This window comes from Patella vulgata, chromosome 1 (assembly GCF_932274485.2).
Source record: "Patella vulgata chromosome 1, xgPatVulg1.2, whole genome shotgun sequence".
Lineage (NCBI taxonomy): Eukaryota > Metazoa > Mollusca > Gastropoda > Patellidae > Patella > Patella vulgata.
This window is the reverse complement of record NC_065879.2, coordinates 60,828,297-60,850,447: the sequence shown is the minus strand read 5'-3', so window position 1 is coordinate 60,850,447 and position 22,151 is coordinate 60,828,297. Positions and strand designations below refer to the sequence as shown.

The window sequence follows — 22,151 nt, the reverse complement described above, 5'->3', positions numbered from 1 at the left end:
GCTGGTGTTCCATTGGGCTCCGTTCTCGGTCCATTACTTTTCATTATATACAAAGTAACATCTACGATATAGAAAACATCATTAAATAAAACATTAGATTATTTGCTGATGACACTAGTTTATATATAAAAATAACTGACCCAACCGAATGTGTGGAAGTCTTAAATGGTGATCTAGAGAGAATAAATCTTTGGGCTAAGACTTGGCTTGTATCTTTAAACCCACTGCAAACTGAAACACTAGCACTAGCAAATAAAAAGAATCCATTTCTTCCGACACTACATCTAGACAATGTTGCAATTAAAGAAGTTTTTGAGCAGATAATTATAATGAGGTAATGATTAGGTCAGTCAGTATGTTAATTGAACCGTCAATACACACTAGTCTGGTGGTGTGTATGGATAGTGATAAGATCATAATAGTGTATATTGTATGTGTGGTCCCTGTGACATCACCGGCCAATCAACTGGCTTAAGACTGTTGTTGAAAAATTGAAAAGTGTTTTCGGGTGTTTAATACTGAAATGGTAATATGTCAAACTTGCAGTAAAGTGCATATCGTAACCATGCTACAAGTACAGAAAATTATGTTTGGTCACTTGATGTACTCTTTAAGTTAATTAAACTATTCAACATCATTTCATATTTTTCACACAACTCATTTCATGTTATAAGTGCAACAGTGTGATTATTTTATGTGGTATTTACGAGATTTAATACTTAAGCTGTATACAGTAAGAAACAGAAAATTTGTTTGGTTGCCAAACTTTGTATTTATCATGCTGATAAACAGTCCTCTGTCAAATTCTGTCTGATAATCACATTATTATAAGAAGTGAAATATAGTAAAGTTTAGTACCATTAAAATCACATTAAAATCCAACCAGACCAAAAAAATGCAATCCAACTTTTAGAGAAGATTTTTAAAGTTATACATTGTGCCCCATTAGGTGAATTAAAGAAAATCTTAGATAATTATTAATTTGGTTTGGATTTTTATAGTCTACATTATTTTGTTTAGACAATGTTTTTGCTGATTTTGATGAAACTAAAAATATATTATGATATCCCAAAGATCTTGGATGGTTTCAATTCTGGCATATATCTGACAATTTTTCAACGTATTTATTTCATATTTATGTGAATCTTAGGGGTCATGAGAAGAACTAATGAACAAGATAAATGCTACAGTTTTTAATGGAATTATTTCGCATTTGGTGTGAAGCATTGGGGTTATGAGAGGACAAACCCTATTGATATTGAGCATTCTATGATATTCAGTTCCGAAGTTAACCCCTTTTAGGAAAAAATTGTGAACATGATCAGTTTTATTTCAAATTCGATGTGAAGCATTGGGACAATTAGAGGATGAGCCCTCGCTTTGAAAATGCTGGTGTATCTTGTATCCCAACCCCTTGTTTATACTAATTTTAGTGTTTAAAATTTATATCTTTTTGTTATTTATACTGCTACACCGGATTCATAATGAGTTTTCGCGACCTCCACCATACCTTGAATTTAGAAGTTTTTCTGACCTCTACCTTACCCTCATAGCACACTGTATGGTGTATGCCCGTCTTCATTAGCCCAGGTTAGGAGCAGAACAGTAGGACGTTAAACTCCATTTCATTTCATTTCATTTCATTTTTCTGACCATCACCATACGATGGAAGTTTTTACATCTTCCACCTTACCTTAGAAGATTTATTGACCTCCACTCTACCTTGGGTGTCATATGTGAAAATACATACATAAAAGGATTTCATATTGTTTTCTATTAAAGTCTTCCAAACACTCTTTGTTACCCAACTATAGAAGCATTGGTTCGCCTCTTCAGCAGTATTTGTAAAATTTATTATTTTAAGAAGTAGAGTATTTATTATATTTTAGAATAACTGGCAGTCAGTTGGAGTTTTTTCGTATGCTAGATGAAAGAATTGAACAGGTATGCTATTTAATTCTAATTTTAAAACAAATGTCATAAATATAGATTTAGAGGCGATATTAGGACTTTGGAGGTCTTCGCCCGATATCAAATTTTTGATTTGACATGAATTGAATATATAATCACATTGTGGTGTTGAATTTATGATTGCGTATGAAATTAGATGTTTTGTTTGTCCATTTTTTACAAATTGTACAAATTTTTTACAAATTGAGGGGTAAGAAACTGTACCTTTTGATGAGAATCATGTCCTGCATTCAACTTTAGAATTTTCAAACCAAGTTCCAGGGGGTAGAGCCTGGGAGACTGACATGAGAGTAGTTGCCAAGTCATGCGGATAGTACAAAACACTATGGTCCACCCATGTACACATTGTTGTGTGGTTTATAGAACACTTGACCTTTGGAATTTGACCAACCTGAAGATTCCATCAAGGTCATGAGATGTAAACAAGGCTAGCGCTAACACTAACCCTAATCCACAATCCTCGGCAACAATCTCTTGCCCTAACCCTGCAGATTTCGTCAAGGTCACGAGATGTAAACAGGGCTAGCGCTAACAATAACCCTAACTCACAATCCTCTGCAACAATCACGTGACCTAACCCTGTTTATATCTCGTGACCTAGACGAAATCTGCAGGTGGCTTTAACATTTAGATCTGATCGTGGGGATATAGAATTATGGCAGTAAAAGAGGCAGGGGTGAATCGAGAAGGGGGCTTGGGGTGGGGGGTTCCCATTCCTCCTGCTCAGCTTTGCATCAATGAAATTGAATCACAATGTGATCCTATTAATTGTCCCCCGCCTTTCGAAGAAAGCAGGGGACTATTAAAATGGGTTCGTCCGTCTGTCTGTCCGTCTGTCTGTCCATCTGTCTGTCTGTCTGTCCGTCTGTCTGTCCGTCACACTTTTTGGGACACAATAACTCTCATCCTAATTGAGCTAGAATGTTCAAACTTGGTGTATGTGTTTATTAGGTAAATGCCTTGATGGAGTTCGAAGATGAGCATTTTCCGCTTAGGGTAAGCAGAGATAAGCAATTTGATTGGTTGATGCTTTGGGACACGATAACTCTCTTCCTAATTGGGCTAGAATGTTCAAACTTGGTGTATGTGTTGATTAGGTCAATGCCTTGATGGAGTTCGAAGATGAGCATTTTCCGCTTAGGGTAAGCAGAGATAAGCAATTTGATTGGTTGATGCTTTGGGACACGATAACTTTTAATTGAGCTAGAATGTTCAAACTTGGTGTATGTGTTTATTAGGTCAATGCCTTGATGGAGTTCGAAGATGAGCATTTTCCGCTTAGGGTAAGCAGAGATAAGCAATTTGATTGGTTGATACTTTGGGGCACGATAACTCTCTTCCTAATTGAGCTAGAATGTTCAAACTTGGTGTATGTGTTGATTAGGTCAATGCCTTGATGGAGTTCGAAGATGAGCATTTTCCGCTTAGGGTAAGCAGAGATAAGCAATTTGATTGGTTGATGCTTTGGGACACGATAACTTTTAATTGAGCTAGAATGTTCAAACTTGGTGTATGTGTTTATTAGGTCAATGCCTTGATGGAGTTCGAAGATGAGCATTTTCCGCTTAGGGTAAGCAGAGATAAGCAATTTGATTGGTTGATACTTTGGGGCACGATAACTCTCTTCCTAATTGAGCTAGAATGTTCAAACTTGGTGTATGTGTTGATTAGGTCAATGCCTTGATGGAGTTCGAAGATGAGCATTTTCCGCTTAGGGTAAGCAGAGATAAGCAATTTGATTGGTTGATGCTTTGGGACACGATAACTTTAGTTCTAATTAAGTGAGATTGATGAAACTTGGTGTATAGTTTCATTATAGTAATACCTTGACTAAGTTTGATAATGAGCATTTTCTGCTCAGGGTAAGCAGAGCGATACGCAATTTGATTGGTCGAGACTTTGGAAAACAATAACTCTCCTACTTTGATTGTTAGACTATAAGTATACTGTTTGATTGTTCAATACTTTGTAAAAGATAATTTGTGATAAATTTATATGTGTCCTCTAATTATTTTCCTATTTCGGCGGGGGACATCAGCCTCACTGTTGGCTTGTTCATTATAGAAATTGGATTTCTCTCTTTAAAAAGCTCGGTGTGTATGTATGCATTGTCAACAGTCAAATTTCCTTAGCAGGAACATGGCAACCCCCTCCTGCACAAATTCTGGATCCACCCCTGAGAGGAAGAAATAACAAGATTTCTGTTAAAATTAATGCAAGTGCAAGATACACCAGCTGTCTTCTTATGAAATATTCTTTGTGTCTATGAATAATTCTGTTTTTGTTTTTCAGGGAAAAGATTATTCAGATGAGTGACAAACAAAATATAGCGGACAGTTTTAAAAAATGAGTGTAACTATGTTTACATATAATAAAGAACTATTGCTTGGTGAGATAGTGACTCAATATTGTGACAATCGGACGCCATGTTTAAATAATGTGCTTATTGTGCAATACAAAATGAGTGACTCCACGGATTCCATGGATAATATAACTGAACTCTATGGGAGACGAAATATGGGTTCCTCAAGAAATAACTTGTGCTTTTTGCTTTTCCTAAGCTTCTCGTGATCGAGGTTTGGAGAATTCCCACCTACCCCCACCCTTTTTTTTTTTTTATTGAAAACAATCTTACAAAATTTTAGTATGATTAGTCAACCTAACAATTTTAATCTTGTGTACATATAATTCTCATGGTTTTACTTTCAACACAATTTTAGATCAGGTACGTTATATCCACACCTTCCATGGGTATTTTACATCACATCTTCCATATATTTTTGCATTTTTCAAGATTTCCTTAAGTTACAAGTCTTTCTATGTGATCTGTTTTTTTCTTGATAAGTACAATAGAAATTATTAGCTGTGTGAATTCCATTGATTTAGGTAAAGATAAAAATTTAATTTGGCGTGATCTATCGTATATTACGTTATATTACTATAATTCAATCTTGGTTTGTGAAGACAATACTGTTAATGTTAAACATGTGGTAGGTTATATGTATCTCAAATGTTGGTTTAATCTGTGGACGAAGACTTTTTGCACAAAAACTTCAAGTTTACACAAATCAAATCTTTTATTTTTGACCTAAATCAAAGTGGTTGTTTGATTTTCAAACAGTGTAAAATTTCCACTTAATTAATACTTAGAAACCATAATTTGTACCTTATCTATTTCTCTAGGTGTTTCATTTCTTACATAACTCACTTTTTTATTAGCTAATTTATTTAGAAAATTAGCTATAATATAACTTATAAGGGAAGATCACTTTTATCACTATAACTGCACTTCACCAAAGACTTGTGGCATGTTTTATTTCTCAAAATCGAAATCAAAGTTTTCTGATTGAACAGACATGATCAAAATAGGTTAATTTGTTTTGAAAACCAGGAGCTTTATTTTCTCATGAAGAATCAGATATAACATTACAATCAATAATTGCCAGTGGTCAAAAGTACAAGGCAGTATAATTGCCACATGAAGGTGTTCGTGAAAGAGTAAGCATACCCTGCTTAGTTGTTATTTTCCTGGTAGTGATCACCATAAAACAATAATAGATACTAGTAAAAAAAATTTATATATATTAACCAATAAAAACAAAGTGTTTTTGAATTTTCTTAAAATGGAGATCAAGACATGCCCCCAATATCACTGCTATTTATTATTATACATATTTATATTCATTAAATAATACTTTGATTGTCTCCCTTCAGTCAAATCTTCTTTTATTTACATCCAGCCAAACAACCATACACTTTTGTAAGAAGTAATCCTCATCAGTTTGGTTTATTGTATATTTTATAACGCTCTTATTTTATGTTAAATTCCACGTTTCCAAAAGTTCATGATACAGCCAATATATAATATTCTCATCTTCATTATATCATACTGTCGAGCCATCTGTCAGCATTTGACAAGATTTAAGATCAAATATTCAACAACTAAAATACATAGAAGTGTAGCCTTGGAGTGGAGACGCATATGAATAAAGTATTAAAATGCATTAACATTATGAAATGATATGATGTTGAGAAAGTTATCCAACCTTGATGATTATTTCTATGTCATTTCACTGGTCTGGTGTAGGCTGATATTTTATTCCTCGCTACATGTGACTTCATTTTATACTATTATCATTCATGGGTGACAGTGGACAAAAGTTACAAATATCTAGTCAAATATATAACCATAAGTATTTGTTATACTTTATCACTAAATTCAGTTTTAAAATATTATTATTATTTATCATGCCAAAGCTTTTTAGATACATACATTCGCATATTTCTACAAGTTTTTATACGCCCACATTGGAAATGTGGTCGTATATTGCTGTCGCCCCCGTCCGTACCTACGCCTGTCCATCGTCTACAATTTCTTATGAACACTCTACATTTATCATCTGATTGTTTTGAAATTGATATATGTTGTTTACATTAGTGAGATGAAGAAGTCTATTTAATTTCAATAATTTTCGTTAATTTCTTCTGGAGTTATGGCCCTTGTTTCACTTTGTTGATCCTTGTGAATGCTCACAAAAGGTATCATCTGATCTGTATGAAATTTATATGCAAGAGTTTAAATTAGTGACACAAAGAAGCCTATTGAATTTCAGCAATTTCTGTAAATTACTCTAGAGTTATGGCCCTTGTTTCACTTTGTTTAACCTTGTGAACGCTCCAACGACAAAAGTTATCATCCGATCAGTATGGAATTTATATGCATCATTTAAATTAGTGAAACGAAAAAGCCTATTGAATTTCAGCAATGTCCTTTAATTACGTCTAGAGTTATGGCCCTTGTTTCACTTTGTTGAACCTTGTGAATGCTCTAACAACAAAAGTTATCATCCAATCTGTATGGAATTTATGTGCATCATTTAAATTAGTGAAGCGAAGAAGCCTCTTGCTTACTGTTAATTAAGTCTAGAGTTATGGCCCTTGTTTCATTTTGTTATTGTCCTTGTTTCACTTTATTGAACCTTGTGAACGCTCCAACAACAAAAGTTATCCTATCTGTATGAAATTTATATGCATCATTTAGATTAGTAAAGCAAAGAATCACATTGAATTTCAGCAATTTCCGTTAATTTCTTGTGAAGTTATGGCCCTTGTTTCACTTTGTTGTGCCTGATGCTCTAATGACAATAGTTATCATCCGATCTGTATGAAATTTACACAGATCATTTAAATTAGTGACACAGAGACTCCTCAACAATTTCCAATAATTACGACAAGAGGACCTTGTTTAACTTTGCTGAACCTTGTGAACATTCGAAGGAAAGTTATCATCTGATCTGTACAAAATTTATATGCATCATTTAAATTAGTGAAATGAAGAATCGTATTGAATTTCAGCATTTTCAAATAATTACTTGTAAAATTATGGCCCTTTCGAACCTTGTGAATGCTCAAATGATGAAAGTTATCATCCGATCTGTATGAAATTTATATGCATTATTTAAATTAGTGAAATCAAGAATCCTATTGAATGTTAGCAATTACTTCCAGAGTTAAGGCCCTTATTTCAGTTTGTAGAACCTTGTGAACCCACAAACGACAAAAATTATAATCTGATCTGTATGAAATTGTCTTGTAAATAAATGTCCCCAATTATCTACAAAAGAATAAATGTGCGACAACCCTTGTCGGCCGCTTAGACAATTTAGCTGCTGTTGTTGCCTGGCAAACTATTCTTGTCAGATTGATCAACTTTCATCATGTTTCTTTTTTTTTTATGATTGAATATTTTATGGTAGACAGATTTATTTCATGACATTTTAATTTTATTTGATTCGATTGTGATGTTTTAATTTGATTTGTTGTGTTTTTATGAAATGTTTATTATATTTTACTTATGTTTGTGAGTGTGTTTTCTTTTCATTTTTGATTATTTGAAGACGCAATGCAACAGAAGGCCATTAATTATTTTCCTTATTAAAATTTGACAAAAATCTGAGTTGAAAAGTGTTCTTTACATAGTAGTTCAAAACAATAAAACAAAAACAAACAAAATCAGATATCATCTTGATCTTGAGGATCGTAGATATAAATGAATTATCCCAGACAGTTATGAGAAATAAAGATGGCAACAAAAAATCAAAAGAAAGTAATGTGACCTTTAGATTTGAATAATTATTTTATACCAATATGCTTTTTGGCAAGACTACTATTTATTATACTAGGGATGGGACAAAATTACAAAAAAAGTCTGCACCGGTGTTTCTTAGGCGAAATTGATTGAAAAAAACGATTTTGGCAAAATTTTTGTTCTTTCTCGATTTTTGCGCTCAGGTAATTGGCATTTTTCAAATTGGCAGCCAAAAATGTATTTTTTGAGAGTTTTGTCCGCGAATGAACCAGATATGTGTTCCAATATATCTTTTAATAGGTTTTGGAGTATGCCGAGTTCAAAAAATTATACTCCAACGTGTGTCGAGCAATGGCGGCCATCTTGGATCCAACATGGCCCCCATTTTGGTCAAAAATGGATTTTTTGGAAATTTTGTTGTCAGATGTGTGGTCAATATGTCTTTTCATGTTTTCGAGTATGCCGAGTTCAAACAATTATACTCCAACACTTTTCGAGCAATTGCGACCATCTTGGATCCAATATGGACGCCATGATGTTGGCCCAAAATGGACTTTTTTAATAAATTTGTTGTCACATGCTGTAGACATGTGTTCCAATATGTCTTTCAATAGGTTTTCGGGGATGTAGAGTACAATAAATTAATTTCCAGCGTTCTTCTTGCAAACCATGTCACGTTCAATGTTGTTTTCAAGTTCAACACTCCGCCAAACCATTCAACCTGAAGAAGAGCGAGTCGTTGGTATCAACATAATGGTCCCGATCACACGGCGGCGACACCAAACGACGTCATAATGATGGTTGCTAAGTAGAAGTATCAAATTCTAAATTTGTTTGACTTTCATGCTTAACATGTAAAGCGACAACAAAGTAGACATTTTTCGTCTTAATAATAGAAATAAGATGAAACAGAATTAAAATTTACACTGAACAAAAAAGGAAGTTGGATTATGCATTGTCTTAATTTAGAAATTAGCCTACACGAATAGAAGTTAGAAATTACATGAATAGAAGTTAGAAATTACATGAATAGAAGTTAGAAATTAGATGATAGCATGTTTGAAATTTGAGTCTAATATACTGCCATAGTGTCATGGTCTAGACGGTCGGTAGTACCAAAATTCATTTTTGCGGACCGATGTATCTTGCATGGTCTGTTGGAAAGACTAGCAGATGGTCCATTACAACAGATATAATCGGTGGCCGCTGTATGTTACAACACCTATTGCTTGAACATGCCAAGACAGGACAATTGACAACTGGACATTAATCTAGCTGTATTTTACAAATCATCATTGAGGCTGGTGTCCCTAAATAGATGACACTCATAAATTACTTGCACATCTAACATATTTATAATAATCTATTTATAAAGCGCTGAATATCCAACAAACTGGTTGTCCAAGAGCGCTCTAAGATATCTTTAAAAGATGAAAATAACCACAACACGATAAACATTTAAACACATTGAAGGAATGAACAGAATAAATGTCCGAACTTTTAAAATTACCATAAACAACAGATTTAAAGAGTTCAGTCTTAAGAGATTTCTTAAAAGCTATCATGTTTTTAGAGTCTTTAGTCTTTTTTGATAGCCTATTTCATAATGTTGGGCCACTATGGGCGAAAGTTCTCTCACCACTTTTATTTTTCACTGGAGGACATATACGAGAAGGTTCTCATTCTGTGAGCGAAGTGAACACGAGGGAGTGTAGGGTGTAATAATTTCTTGAAGATATTTAAGAGAGTCCATATTATTCAGTGTATTATATGCAATAACATTTATCTTAAATATTATCCTTTCTCTAACCGGGTGGCAGTTTAGCTGTTTAAGCACAGGAGAAATATGTTCACGTGGTCTTGTTTCAGTTACGATCCGAGCTGCTCGGTTTTGGAGCTTTTGTAGTTTGTTGATTTGCAAAGTAGGGAAATTGAACAGAAGAGAGTTACAGTAATCCAAGTTGGATAAAACAAAGGCATTAACCAACATTTTAGCAGTGTCGATGTCAATAAATGGAGGTGGTTTTCCAATATTATATAAATGGAAATTTTAAATTTATTTTCTTACATGTCAATTTAATATGAGTGTTGAATTGAAAGTTACTGTCAAATAAGACTCCTAAATTCTTTACAGATTCAGTTGGTTTTGTTTTAACATCACCAATAGAAATATGATCAAGCATCTAGCATTGAAATTGTTCATCACTCTGTGTAACCTAAGGAAAAAATCTCATTGCAGAGTCATGCAGGGCAAGTAGTCAAACATAACGCTCAAATCCGATGAAATTTCCTACCTTGGTATAGGGGAGGGAGCCTGGGTGGCTATGTGCCCTCCCTTCCAAATTGTGCCCTCGAATTTCGACAGAGTTACCTTAAATACTCAAGGAATGCCCACCCTAATGATAACACTGTGCCCCCTTTTTCTGCTGCCCTTCCCTTGTTCCAACAAAATCCAGAGATACTATAATTACATCGCACTCAATGTAGTACCAAATATGCCCGTTTTTCATGATGATGTAAGGGTCCCATACAAGCTCAATCAGACCCTAATATCCACGGATGACTTCAAAAAATAGATTTCACAGCCGGATTAATATTTCCATAATATTCAGAATCAATGAAATTTGTCATAGTTTTATTTATTTATCTAAATGAATTAAAAAAAAATTGCGACTGGAACATTTTTGCCAGTTAGCCCTCTCCTAACGTCCTACTGTTCTGCTCCGAACTAGGGTAATGAAGACGGGCATACGCTATACATTGTGCTATGAGAGAAATTTTGCCCGGACAGCGGCACTACGGCCTACTCTTATATCAAATTCCAACTGTCAAGGGATCTTTTACGTGCATGCCAATGTGTACACGGGACCTCGGTATTTCGTCCCATCTGAATGTTAGACAGCTGTCCTTGTCAGGCCCTCTGTCCTGCACCACTGACATGAAGAACCACGTCGGAAAATCTGGATGGACTTTCCCAGCCAATGCAGGGATTGAACACACGACCTCCAGGCTAGCGAGCCAGCGTCTTACCCACTGGACGGACTTTCCCAGCCAATGCAGGGATTGAACACCCGACCTCCAGGCTAGCGAGCCAGCGTCTTACCCACTAAGCCACTGTGATCCCCTGGAATGGTGTGAAATCGAGTTAAAATTGCCTTGACTATTATAGGACATGGTGTATATATATATCTTGATGGATTCTATAAGATAAATCTTACAAGAAGAAATAATGAATAAAATATAACTATGTTAACATTAATTATAAATTTATCTTATGTGAATATAAAACATAAAAAAAACCTTCAATGGTGTTTAAATATATGTGTGTGTATATTTAATTTACAAATTAAATTGGACTAGATAATCCAACAAAGACTAGAACGACAAGCCTTAATAATAATTCAATATTGGTGTGTGAGATTTATCTGAACAAACTTTTTACTTATTAAATTTAATTTGAAATAAAAAATAACTATGTCATACAATATAAAGCTCCAAATGAAAAGCAGTACTAGGACTGGTATTGGGCTAATTTTACTCATAATATACTTGTTGGGAATTGAATGATCTGTAAATGAATTCCCTAATCGAATAATAACAAGAATTGTGGGTGACTATAAATCATGGGTAAACATAGAATTGTTGTATAACAGAAACATCTTATAGACCCAATTTTTTTTTAGCAACTCTTCACAGCTGGATAAACCCATGATTACATCATGATTCTGCTTACACTACATCTGTGCAGTGTGCCTAATTCCCTCTTGAATAAATAAGTGCAAGCTTAATTATCAATGAAAATTTCGCTAACTCGGAAAAACCATCGGCTGCCAGGCAGTATACACCCACATTTTGCAAGACATGGATAGAAAACAAGCTAAAAACAAACAGGATTTTTTGTACAATCAGGGGCAATAATCGAGAAAGTTATGGTCTGAAATGCGTAAATATCAAAAGGGACTGAGATCTTTGGGATATAAAGATATGTTTTAGGTTTCATCTGAATCGGATAAAAATTGTGACCTCTAGAGGGTCCAAAACCTTCGTATTGCATACTTTTACACAATTTGTGTACAAAGAGCAGCCAATTTGTCGGGCAGTTTCATTTCCCCGAAATTCGAATTCAACCTTCATTATGGTGGAATGGTGAAATATTTTAACGGTTTTTAAAATTGGAAAAAAAAATTGTGACCTCTAGCGAATCCGCAATCTAAAAATGCGATTTTTCGAACAATCAGGCATAATCCAGGAAGTTATGTTCGGATATACGCGATTATCAAAAGGAACCAAGATCTTAGTGTGTAATGGTGTTATATTCACATGTTTTTTTTAAATTGGATAAAAATTGTGACCTCTACATGGACGGCAAGCTAAAAACGTGATTTTTGGTACATTCAAGGGCCATAATTCAGGACTTTACGATCCGATACGCGTAAATATCAAAAGGAACAAAGATCTTTGGGTTATAAACATGTATTGCAACTCTCATCAAAATCGGATCAAAATTGTGACCTCTAGTGGGTCCACAAGCTTGATATACCAGATGCTATACACTATTTGCGAACGAGGGGCGGCCATTTTGTCCGGCAGTTTTGGCCCGATTTTCACAAAATTCAAAGTCAATAAACATTATGGTATATCAGTGATATATTCGAACGTTTTTTTTAAATTGGATAATAATTGGATAAGAGGGGACCACAAGCTAAAAACATGATTCTTCATACAATCAGGGGCCATAATTCAGGAAGTTACTATCCAGTATGCCCGAATATCGAAAGGAACCAAGATCCTTGGGTTATAAACATGCATTTCGAGTTTCATCAAAATAAGATCAAAATTGTGACCTCTAGAGGGTCTACAACTTTGATATACCAGATGTTTACACTAATTTTTCCGTACAATCAGGGGCCACAATTCAGGAAGTTACAATCCAATATGTGCGAATATCGAAAGGAACCAAGATCTTTGTGTTATAAACTTACATTTTAAGTTTCATCAAAATCAGAAGAAAATTGTGACCTCTAGAGGTTCCACAACATTGATATACCATATTTTTACGCTATTTGAGTACGAGGGGTGGCCATTTTATCTGTCAGTTTTGGTCCATTTTTTACGAAATTCGAACTCAACCATCCTTTGAGTGTAACGGTGATATACTAAAACGTATTTTTTAAATCGGATAAAAATTATGACCTCTATAGGGTCCACAAGCTAAAAAAGTGATTTTTCGTACATTCAGGGGCAATAATTCAGGAAGTTACTATCCGATATGCACCAAATATCAAAAGGAACCGAGATATTTGGGTTATAAACTTACATTTCAAGTTTCATCAAAATCAGAAGAAAATTGTGACCTCTAGAGGGTCCACAACATTGATATACCATATTCTTAGCTATTTCAGTACGAGGGGCGGCCATTTTGTCTGTCAGTTTTGGTCCAATTTTTACGAAATTCGAACTCAACCATCCTTAGTCTGTAGCGGTGATATATTAAAACGTTTTTTAAATCGGGTAAAAATTATGACCTCTATAGGGTTCACAAGCTAAAAACGCGATTTTTCATACAATCAGGGGCCATAATCCATGAAGTTACGATCCTATACAAGCCAATATCGAAAGGAACCGAGATCTTAGGGTGATAAACCTATATTTCAAGTTGTGACCTGTAGAGTGTCCACAAACAATTGTGGACGGACGGACAGGGGCGACGACAATATACGTCCACATGAAAATGTGGGCGTATAAAAAGGGTGTGTGCTTGCTTGTCAGTCTAGAATGTACCGAATTGATGAAATCATAATCCTGATGTGGTATGAACAGAATAGTGATTGGACATTCCAAATTGTCTTGGGAAGCTTACCATAAACACATCCAATATCAAATACAACATAATTTACTAAGAGTTAAATTGAAATATCATCTACTTGCTTTCATTAATAGTAAAAGAAATCCCACCAGCCAGAATAATCACTATCTAATATAGCCAACAAGACGTTTTACACTCTAATTCTGACTTTAAACAAATTTGATGTACATAATATAATAACTGTATTCAAATATAAAACAAATGTACAAATAAACCAAAAGATGATGTAAGTACATATATATAACACTGATGTTGGTGTACACTGAATACACCCATGACCACACTGATGGAGGTGTCCACCGACTACACGCATATTATAGTGAGACCCTTATATATTACTATACAGTAGGACATCCCAACACTCATGTGGATGTCCAGTCCACTGATTACACCCATTGATAGACCCATGTATATTATACACTAAGACTTCACTATCACACCAATGTTGATATCAACTGACTATACCTATGCAAGGACTTCACTATATAACAACATCCTGATCACTATAACACTGATGTTGATGTCCACAGCCTACACACATGTTATAGGGAGACCCTTACATATACTGATGTTGATGTTCAATATGACTACACCCATGATATAGGTAAACCCTTATATACAAGGACATGACTACATGCACAACACCAACTATAGTTGGACATTTATATATTATACCTTAGGATTTCCCTATAACACCAGTGGGGGCCATGCTGTCACACACCTATAATGAATTCCTAGTGTATACATTAAATTATGTGAGATATCTTTTTTTTATAACCAAGACAAATCAACTCTTTTTTTCATTAAGCTGATGTATTTGTTAAATTACACTTCAAAACCAGCTCTTCTTATAAAAGGCTATATATAGTTGTAATGTCTAAAAATGATGTATAATATTTAAAGGAGCTAAATCTGATTTAGTTCCATATCAAGTGTCGAGTTGTGTTGATTGATGTATTGTTTCTATAAATGATGAGACAAAAATCTGCACAATTAAATTCCATTTCCACTGAGTAAACCTAAGCAGTAGTTGCTTTGTTTACAAATCTTAGTTTCATTTTTAGTAAAACTGTTGATATATAAAAATTGGCTGAATCTGTGGAAATAAAATAAAATCCATCTCACATATTAACAAATCAAAACTAATGAATTTGACACTATCATTTTTCACCCAAATATGGAAGAGGTCATGGGCTTTTTAATTTGAATGGTTTTTTTAGTAGGGATAGGCTGAAACAGATATATGTATAATGAAAGTTGTTTGGTATTGTATATGTCGCCGTCTGTTGTCATACGATTGAGCTTTCACCATAATTTTATAAATTTCATTATCTTCTAATGCCTTTAATGTATACACAACTCCTTTTCCATTCTCCAATCGAATTCTAAATTCCATTTTCGGATCATTTTCTAGAATTCTAAACAAAGTTTGTCGTAAATGTTCATCGTTTTGGTTATATGCAGTTAATCTGACCAGATCTTGTAAGGCCTTTATTCCACTCGGAAGAGCCAAGGTTTTAAACTGGATGATGTCAGCATATTTTGAACCAGGGGGACATGGGATGTTTGGATCAACACATTCCAAAACACAATAACTGATAAAAAAAAAAGAAAGATAAAAATTATATATAAAATAGTAATTACCAATAAAAAGAACAAAATCAAAATGTATGCCCTTTTTATGATAGTCTTTGTACAACTCAGAGGTAATTCTTCTTATCCTTTTGATACTGGTAACCATTGGTCACTAGCATATTCTATTATAGCCTCTTCTAATAATAAAATAGTAACCAGGTTCTCCAGACAAATTAAGTAGTGTGGAATGATCCAGTGATGACAATTTGCTATGGATCATTGTGTTCATTTTCTGTGCTTTGTGTTTTTCTATGCCTGGAATGGACCCTGACCCATGGAAAATTTATAATGTGTGTGATGGCCCAGTGACCATGCCTCCGGTAATGAAACGTTTAATAAAATCTTTTGTGATAGGCTTGAGCATAATCAGTTTTACAATCAATGATAGTGAGTGGGAATTAATTGTGAGAGTAAATTGTACAATTGTAAGGGTGAATTGTACAATCAATAATCTTCCAAAATCCAATCATGTTATGGTGACAAGATGTTTCATGCATGTCGGCTTTCATGAATGGAAATACAACTATAACTTACTCTGTTGTAGGATCTCTGACATAGTCTTTAGGACAAGGTATTGATATACATGTATGAGATCCACGTTGATTAAAACACATATTCTCTTCTCCACAATTTACTCTTCTTTCTAAACATTCATTGATATCTGTAAATACAATATGACATATATTTGAGATGAATTGTAATTCTAAAATGCACAAATTTTAAGTTTGCCAATTTAACCCATGTGCAGACACAAGGGGTATTTCGTGACCCCATGATGTTATCTTTAACATTTACAAAAATTGCTGAAATTTGACAGACTTTTCGTTTTACTAATCTACATAATGCATATAAATTTCATACGGATCGTATGATAACTTTTTTTGTTCACAAGGCTCAACAAAGTAAAACAATGGTCATAACTCTAAAAGTAATTGACAGAAATTGATGAAAATCAATAGGCTTCTTCGTTTTACCAAATCAAATGATGCATACAAATGTTATACAGATAGGGCGAAAACTTTTGTCGTTAGAATGTTCACATGGTTCAACAAAGTGAAACAAGGGCCATAACTCTAAAAGTTATTAATGACAATTATTGTTGAAATTCAATAGGATTTTTTGTTTTACCAAATCAAATGATGCATACAAATTTAATGCAGATTGGGTAATAACTTTTGTTGTTGGAGCATTCACAAAGTTAACAAAGTGAAACAAGGGCCATAACTCTAGAAGTTATTAACAAAAATTGTTGAAATTCAATAGGCTTCTTTGTTTTACCAAATCAAATGATGCATACGGCTATTTGCACAATAATAGGACATATTACTCCCAACCTGAAGATTAAAAGAAATGTAATAATAGGTCATTTATCTATTTTGATTCATACCAAGGGACCATTTTATAAATTTAAAATTCATATATTGGGATAGCTTAGCGTGTTTGCTCCTTCATATGAGTGTTTACGTACCCAGAGATAGCAAAACAGAACCACAGATATTGCATGATAAATAATGACCATTTGAGGTTTAGAAATGACTGTTCGACCTTTTTAAGTTAATAGTATGTTATTTCCACCTTATAATAACTTTGAATGGACTGTTTATTCCCATTACTTTTAAAATTATAGATGAATTATCAATTGGCATAACTCAGATGGAAAATAACAACTGTTATATCTCTACAACATTTAATTTCTTGATTTAATTATTTACAATAATTTTTATTCAATCAATGAATTATGTATTAAACAAACAAATAACAAAATAATCTGTTGCCAAGCTTTCATCAAAATAAATGGTGGATTTTGTTCGTTATATTCTCTAGAAGTTAATAACGAGGGGGGGGGGGGATAAATCAGGAGCAAGCAGTAATTCAGGAAGTTACGGTCCAATACGCATCATTATTGTAAGGAACCGTGATCTTTCGGATATAAATGTTGGGCACAGAGTTCACCTCGAGGCTAGATTACCACTGCGCATGCGCAAATCTTTGTCTGATTTCTGTTTACTAATCTGTGCACACAGATTTAAGTCTGCCCAGGGTTTTTAATGGATTACCGCGATGTCCGTTCTTGTTTTGTATATACATATAATTTTCACCAATCTTTTATATCCCACAATCAGACATGTAAAGAAATATCACAATAATGCAATGTCAGCGATATCACTTCGGTGGAAGTGGATGTTAAATAAAGCTATTTCACATATACTGATAATCCACTCGGTATTCACCATGAATCATTCGTGAGTTTTATTCGTTTGAAGGAATTTTGTGGTACAAATACGAGCAAGGCGATAGGGAAAGAGAAGTATGACCAAATTTTTGATGCATAACAGCCTGACAGCCCTTTGAAAAAATTGGGCCCACACTAGGGATGGGCGATGTTTCGATATTGTAGGTATAACCGGTATGAAAATTCTAGTAACGAAAATATCGCCTTGTAAAAAAATAGCTGCATTATCGTATCGTCACTAATATCGTCTTCGAAAAATATCGCGGTGTTGAAAATGAGAGTTAATTCCCTTTCTTCTTAAAATAAGTCTTGTTATTCGTAGCTACAGTCAGCTGATGCGGGGGAAATACCCGGTAAAGATTAAATTATTCTTCGCTAAAGTAAATGCAATGACTTCGTTAGAATTTGATGAGCAAATCGAAGTTCATGGAATTAGACAAGATGCCGGCGACAATTCGTCGTCAGTTTCAACTCAATCTGACGATAACCCGTTATTTAGAGGCGGACGACAACTTGTTCCAAAGAAAAATTGTACAAGCGATGTTTGGTTGTATTTCGGCTATGACGAATCTGACGAACAGCAGACAACTATTGTTTGTCGATTTTGTATGCGAACAATCGGCGCTAAAGGAGGGAATACAACGAACCTGTATCAACACCTCAAAATTCACCACCCCACGAAATATACCGCATGTAAACAGAAACTTGAAACCGTTAAAGGTTGTTTTAATGAACAAAGTATCAAAAATAGAAAACTGTCTTCCAATTCTTGTCATACCACCACCACCACCACCACTCAGATGTCGCTAAAGGACTCATTTCCTTATGATAAAAAATCTAAGAAGTGGATATCCATGACAAATTCAGTTACTCATTTTTTGGCTAAAGATATGATACCCATATTTACTGTTGAGAAAAGTGGTTTCCGAAATATGATGAAAACCTTTGATCCTAGATATTGTTTACCTGGTAGAAAATATTTTTCAGACATTGCCATCCCTGCTTTATATAACACTGTACATGATAAGGTTTTAGAGGAGATCAGACGTAGGCCTGTTTGTTATTTTGGGGCTACTACAGATATGTGGAGCAGCCGAAATATGGAGCCTTACTTGGGTTTCACTGTGCATTTTATAGACGAGGATTGGCGACTCAAGTCTAGACATCTGGAGACTTTATATTTTCCGTCTGACCATACTGCTGAAAATTTGGCATTGGGTTTGAGGGAGATCATTACAGCATGGGACTTTCGAGAAACTGACATGGTATGCATAACAACTGATAATGGAGCCAATATCACAAAAGCAGCATCGTTAAATAATTATCTTCGTCTCCAGTGCTTTGGACACAGATTGAATTTGGCCATAAACAATGCATTAAAAGACCAACGCATCGATAAGGCTGTAGCTTCCTGTAAAAAAGTAGTATCAGCATTTTCTTATTCCTGGAAGAAAAAACGTGAACTTTTGAAAATACAACAAAAATTACATATGCCAGAACACTGTTTAATATCAAACTGCGACACGCGTTGGGGATCTCTTCAATCAATGATAGGAAGATATTTAGAACAAGAGAAAGCAATCACGCAAGTTCTCTCTTCAGACCGCAAAAGTTTGTCATTAATACCAAAATGGCAGACTGTATGTGTCATGGAGTCTGTTAACAAAGCTTTGGCGCCTTTGGCCGATTTCACCGATGCCCTAAGTGGTGAAGATTACGTATCGATTTCATCAGTAGTACCAGTATTACATTTGCTAAATAATGAAATTTTAGTCAACGAACCAGAGGATACTGAGATGACCAAAGAAATAAAATCTAAGATTTTAAAATATCTAAATGAAAAATATTCCGCTGAGTCAGACCCAGAATCAAGAATTCTTCTAGAAATAGCAACAATGCTAGACCCAAGGTATAAAGTCAAATATCTCCCACCAAATACACAGCCGGAGATCAACGACATACTTATTAGATTCATCGCATCAACAAAAACAATACCACCTGCGCTGTCTATCACATCATCGCCATCTGATACAAATGAAAGTATGTCCCAAGATGATGGTAGCGTGGTGCTAAGAAAAAAAGTAAAGATGAATCTGGGAAAATTGTTTAAGAGGAGAGAGTCATCTGAAGCAGATATATCGTTATCACCGGAAGAACAGATCGTGAAAGAATTAGAGCGTTACCTTTTTCTCCCATCTATTGACTTCGAGCATAATCCGTTAAGTTGGTGGAAGGACAATTGCAATATTTATCCTCACCTAGCCCTATGCGCCCGAAAATACTTATGTGCTCCTGCAACATCCTGTCCATCAGAACGTTTATTCAGTACTTCCGGAAACGTAGTTACTTGTTCGAGAACACGCCTCAAACCAGCAAAAGTCAACATGTTGGTCTTTTTAGCTAAAAATTTAGATTGAACTGAGAGCTTAATTGTTGAACTGTATTACACCTTACATTGTCGCAAACTGACCATTGATATGTTTTAATTGTCTTCCTTATTTAACTAAGGTTATGTGGTTTTTACAAGTGGATACAATTAGTTTTTTAGTGTTTACTATCTGATCATATTTTGAACACTAAGTAGTGTTGTAAATTGTTTTTGAATTTTAGACAGCTATATGGTGTTTTAAAAAGGGAGTTATATAGTGACTTAAACAAATTCCCAAAGAATGGGAAATGAAAACTAATTTCATAATTCTGTCCCTTTTTTATCCGCATAAAGTGGGTTTGTTTTTACTTGTGTTTTCGTTTTGTTTTTACTTTTGTTTTATTTCTTAGATTAAAATATTATGACTCGCTAATATGGGTGTTACTTGTTTCTCATATATGTGCAGGCAAAATCTGCCCCCCCCCCCCGTAACCCTGTTTACATTGATATATCGATCTGTCATCCTGAAAAATCAAAACAAAATATTAAAAAATGCGATACGCTATAATTATGGTCTATATCATGATTATTTTACAAACAAACAGCATACTGGATATCGCCACAATATATAGCGATATCACAATATGAATACTGAAATATCGCAATGTTGAAAATAGCAGATATCGCCCACCCCTAGCCCACACATATGCACACATCTGAGGATTTTTATCCACTTAACCAGAATTCATAAACACTCATCAGAATAGGATAAAAAATTGTAACGTCTAGAGGGCCCATAAGCTAAAAACTCAATTTTTCGTACAATTGATGAAGTTATGGTCCAAAAGGTGCCAATATCAAAAGGAAACGATATTTTTGGAATATACACATATATTTTAAGTTTCATCTAAATCTGACAAAAATTATGTCCTGTAGAGTAGCCACAAACAAATGTGAACGAACACCTAGATGGAAAGGGTCGACATAATATGTCCACATGAAAATACCACAATTACGAATACATCCACCACTTGGCGACAGGCAAAGAGCAGCTCTAGAAATTTGTCATTTTTTGCGAGAATCTAAGAGAATTCTCATATATGGAATCCGCGCGAATCCTCCAAATCTTCATAATAATACTGTCTAAAAAACAAAATTGTGTTTATTGTGTTAATCTAACATTCGTCGATGATAGACAAACGGCACAATGATCATGTGACAACCATAACTGAAATTGCTAAAAAAATAAAATTCTGTATGACTATGATATAGCCATCAATAATATACTATTCAAAAAAAGTAGGGGATATTTGATTTTTAAGTGTTATTAAAGTCACCTAATGAAACTGACGAAGAAACAAATGACAAAATGAAATGAAGTTCACATTCATCGATTTATTCCAAATGATCGTTAGACTAAGTAAGGCACAGACTGACCATTATAAGGGTAAAATGATACCCGGGGTCAAACAGCAAAGTTACCACAGCATCACAACCAAGTCAGTAACGGGTAAATCCTCCTCTGTTTGCCAAACAAGCATTGATCCGACGTGGCATACTCCTAATGAGACGTCTAAGGTCATTTTGGTCCAGATTGTCCCATTCCTGTTGCAACGCAGCAGCAAGTTCTTGGACATTGGCAGGACGTTGTTTACGTTGACGTAACCTCTGTCTAAGCATGTCCCAGACATGCTCGATGGGGGAGAGGTTGGGACTCAGTGCTGGCCAAGGTAATGTGGTGATGTTCTGTTGTTGGAGGTAACCTGTAACGATCCTGGCCCTGTGACATCTTGCGTTGTCATCCTGGAAGATGAAACGGCGGCCATGACGTCGTGCGAACGGCACAACATGGACTGCCAAGATGTTGTCCCGGTAGTACTGGCCTGTAACACGCCCTGCAACAACATGTAAAGCCGTTCTTCCAGCAACAGTGATGCCTCCCCACACCATAACAGAACCACCCCCAAATCGATCATGTCTGATGACGTTA

At 34.8% G+C, this 22,151-nt stretch overlaps 1 protein-coding gene and 1 long non-coding RNA gene across 9 annotated transcripts in view; one reads left to right on the top strand and one right to left on the bottom strand.

The window, feature by feature from the left end:
* LOC126831756 (uncharacterized) overlaps nucleotides 1-7,830 on the top strand; it is an 85,763-nt gene extending 77,933 nt beyond the window's left edge. For all 8 annotated transcript variants that reach the window (XR_007684324.2, XR_007684298.1, XR_007684307.1 and 5 more), the window contains 2 exons: nucleotides 1,890-1,944; nucleotides 4,264-7,830. This is a non-coding gene — a long non-coding RNA (uncharacterized LOC126831756). The remainder of the gene's footprint in view (nucleotides 1-1,889; nucleotides 1,945-4,263) is intronic.
* A 3,478-nt stretch (nucleotides 7,831-11,308) lies between these two features.
* LOC126831028 (hemicentin-1) overlaps nucleotides 11,309-22,151 on the bottom strand; it is a 147,675-nt gene continuing 136,832 nt past the window's right edge. The window contains exons 63-64 of the mRNA XM_050561639.2: nucleotides 16,095-16,221; nucleotides 11,309-15,520 (exon numbers count right to left, since the gene is read on the bottom strand). Coding sequence (XP_050417596.2) covers nucleotides 15,142-15,520; nucleotides 16,095-16,221 — 506 coding nt within the window. The 3' untranslated portion in view covers nucleotides 11,309-15,141. The remainder of the gene's footprint in view (nucleotides 15,521-16,094; nucleotides 16,222-22,151) is intronic.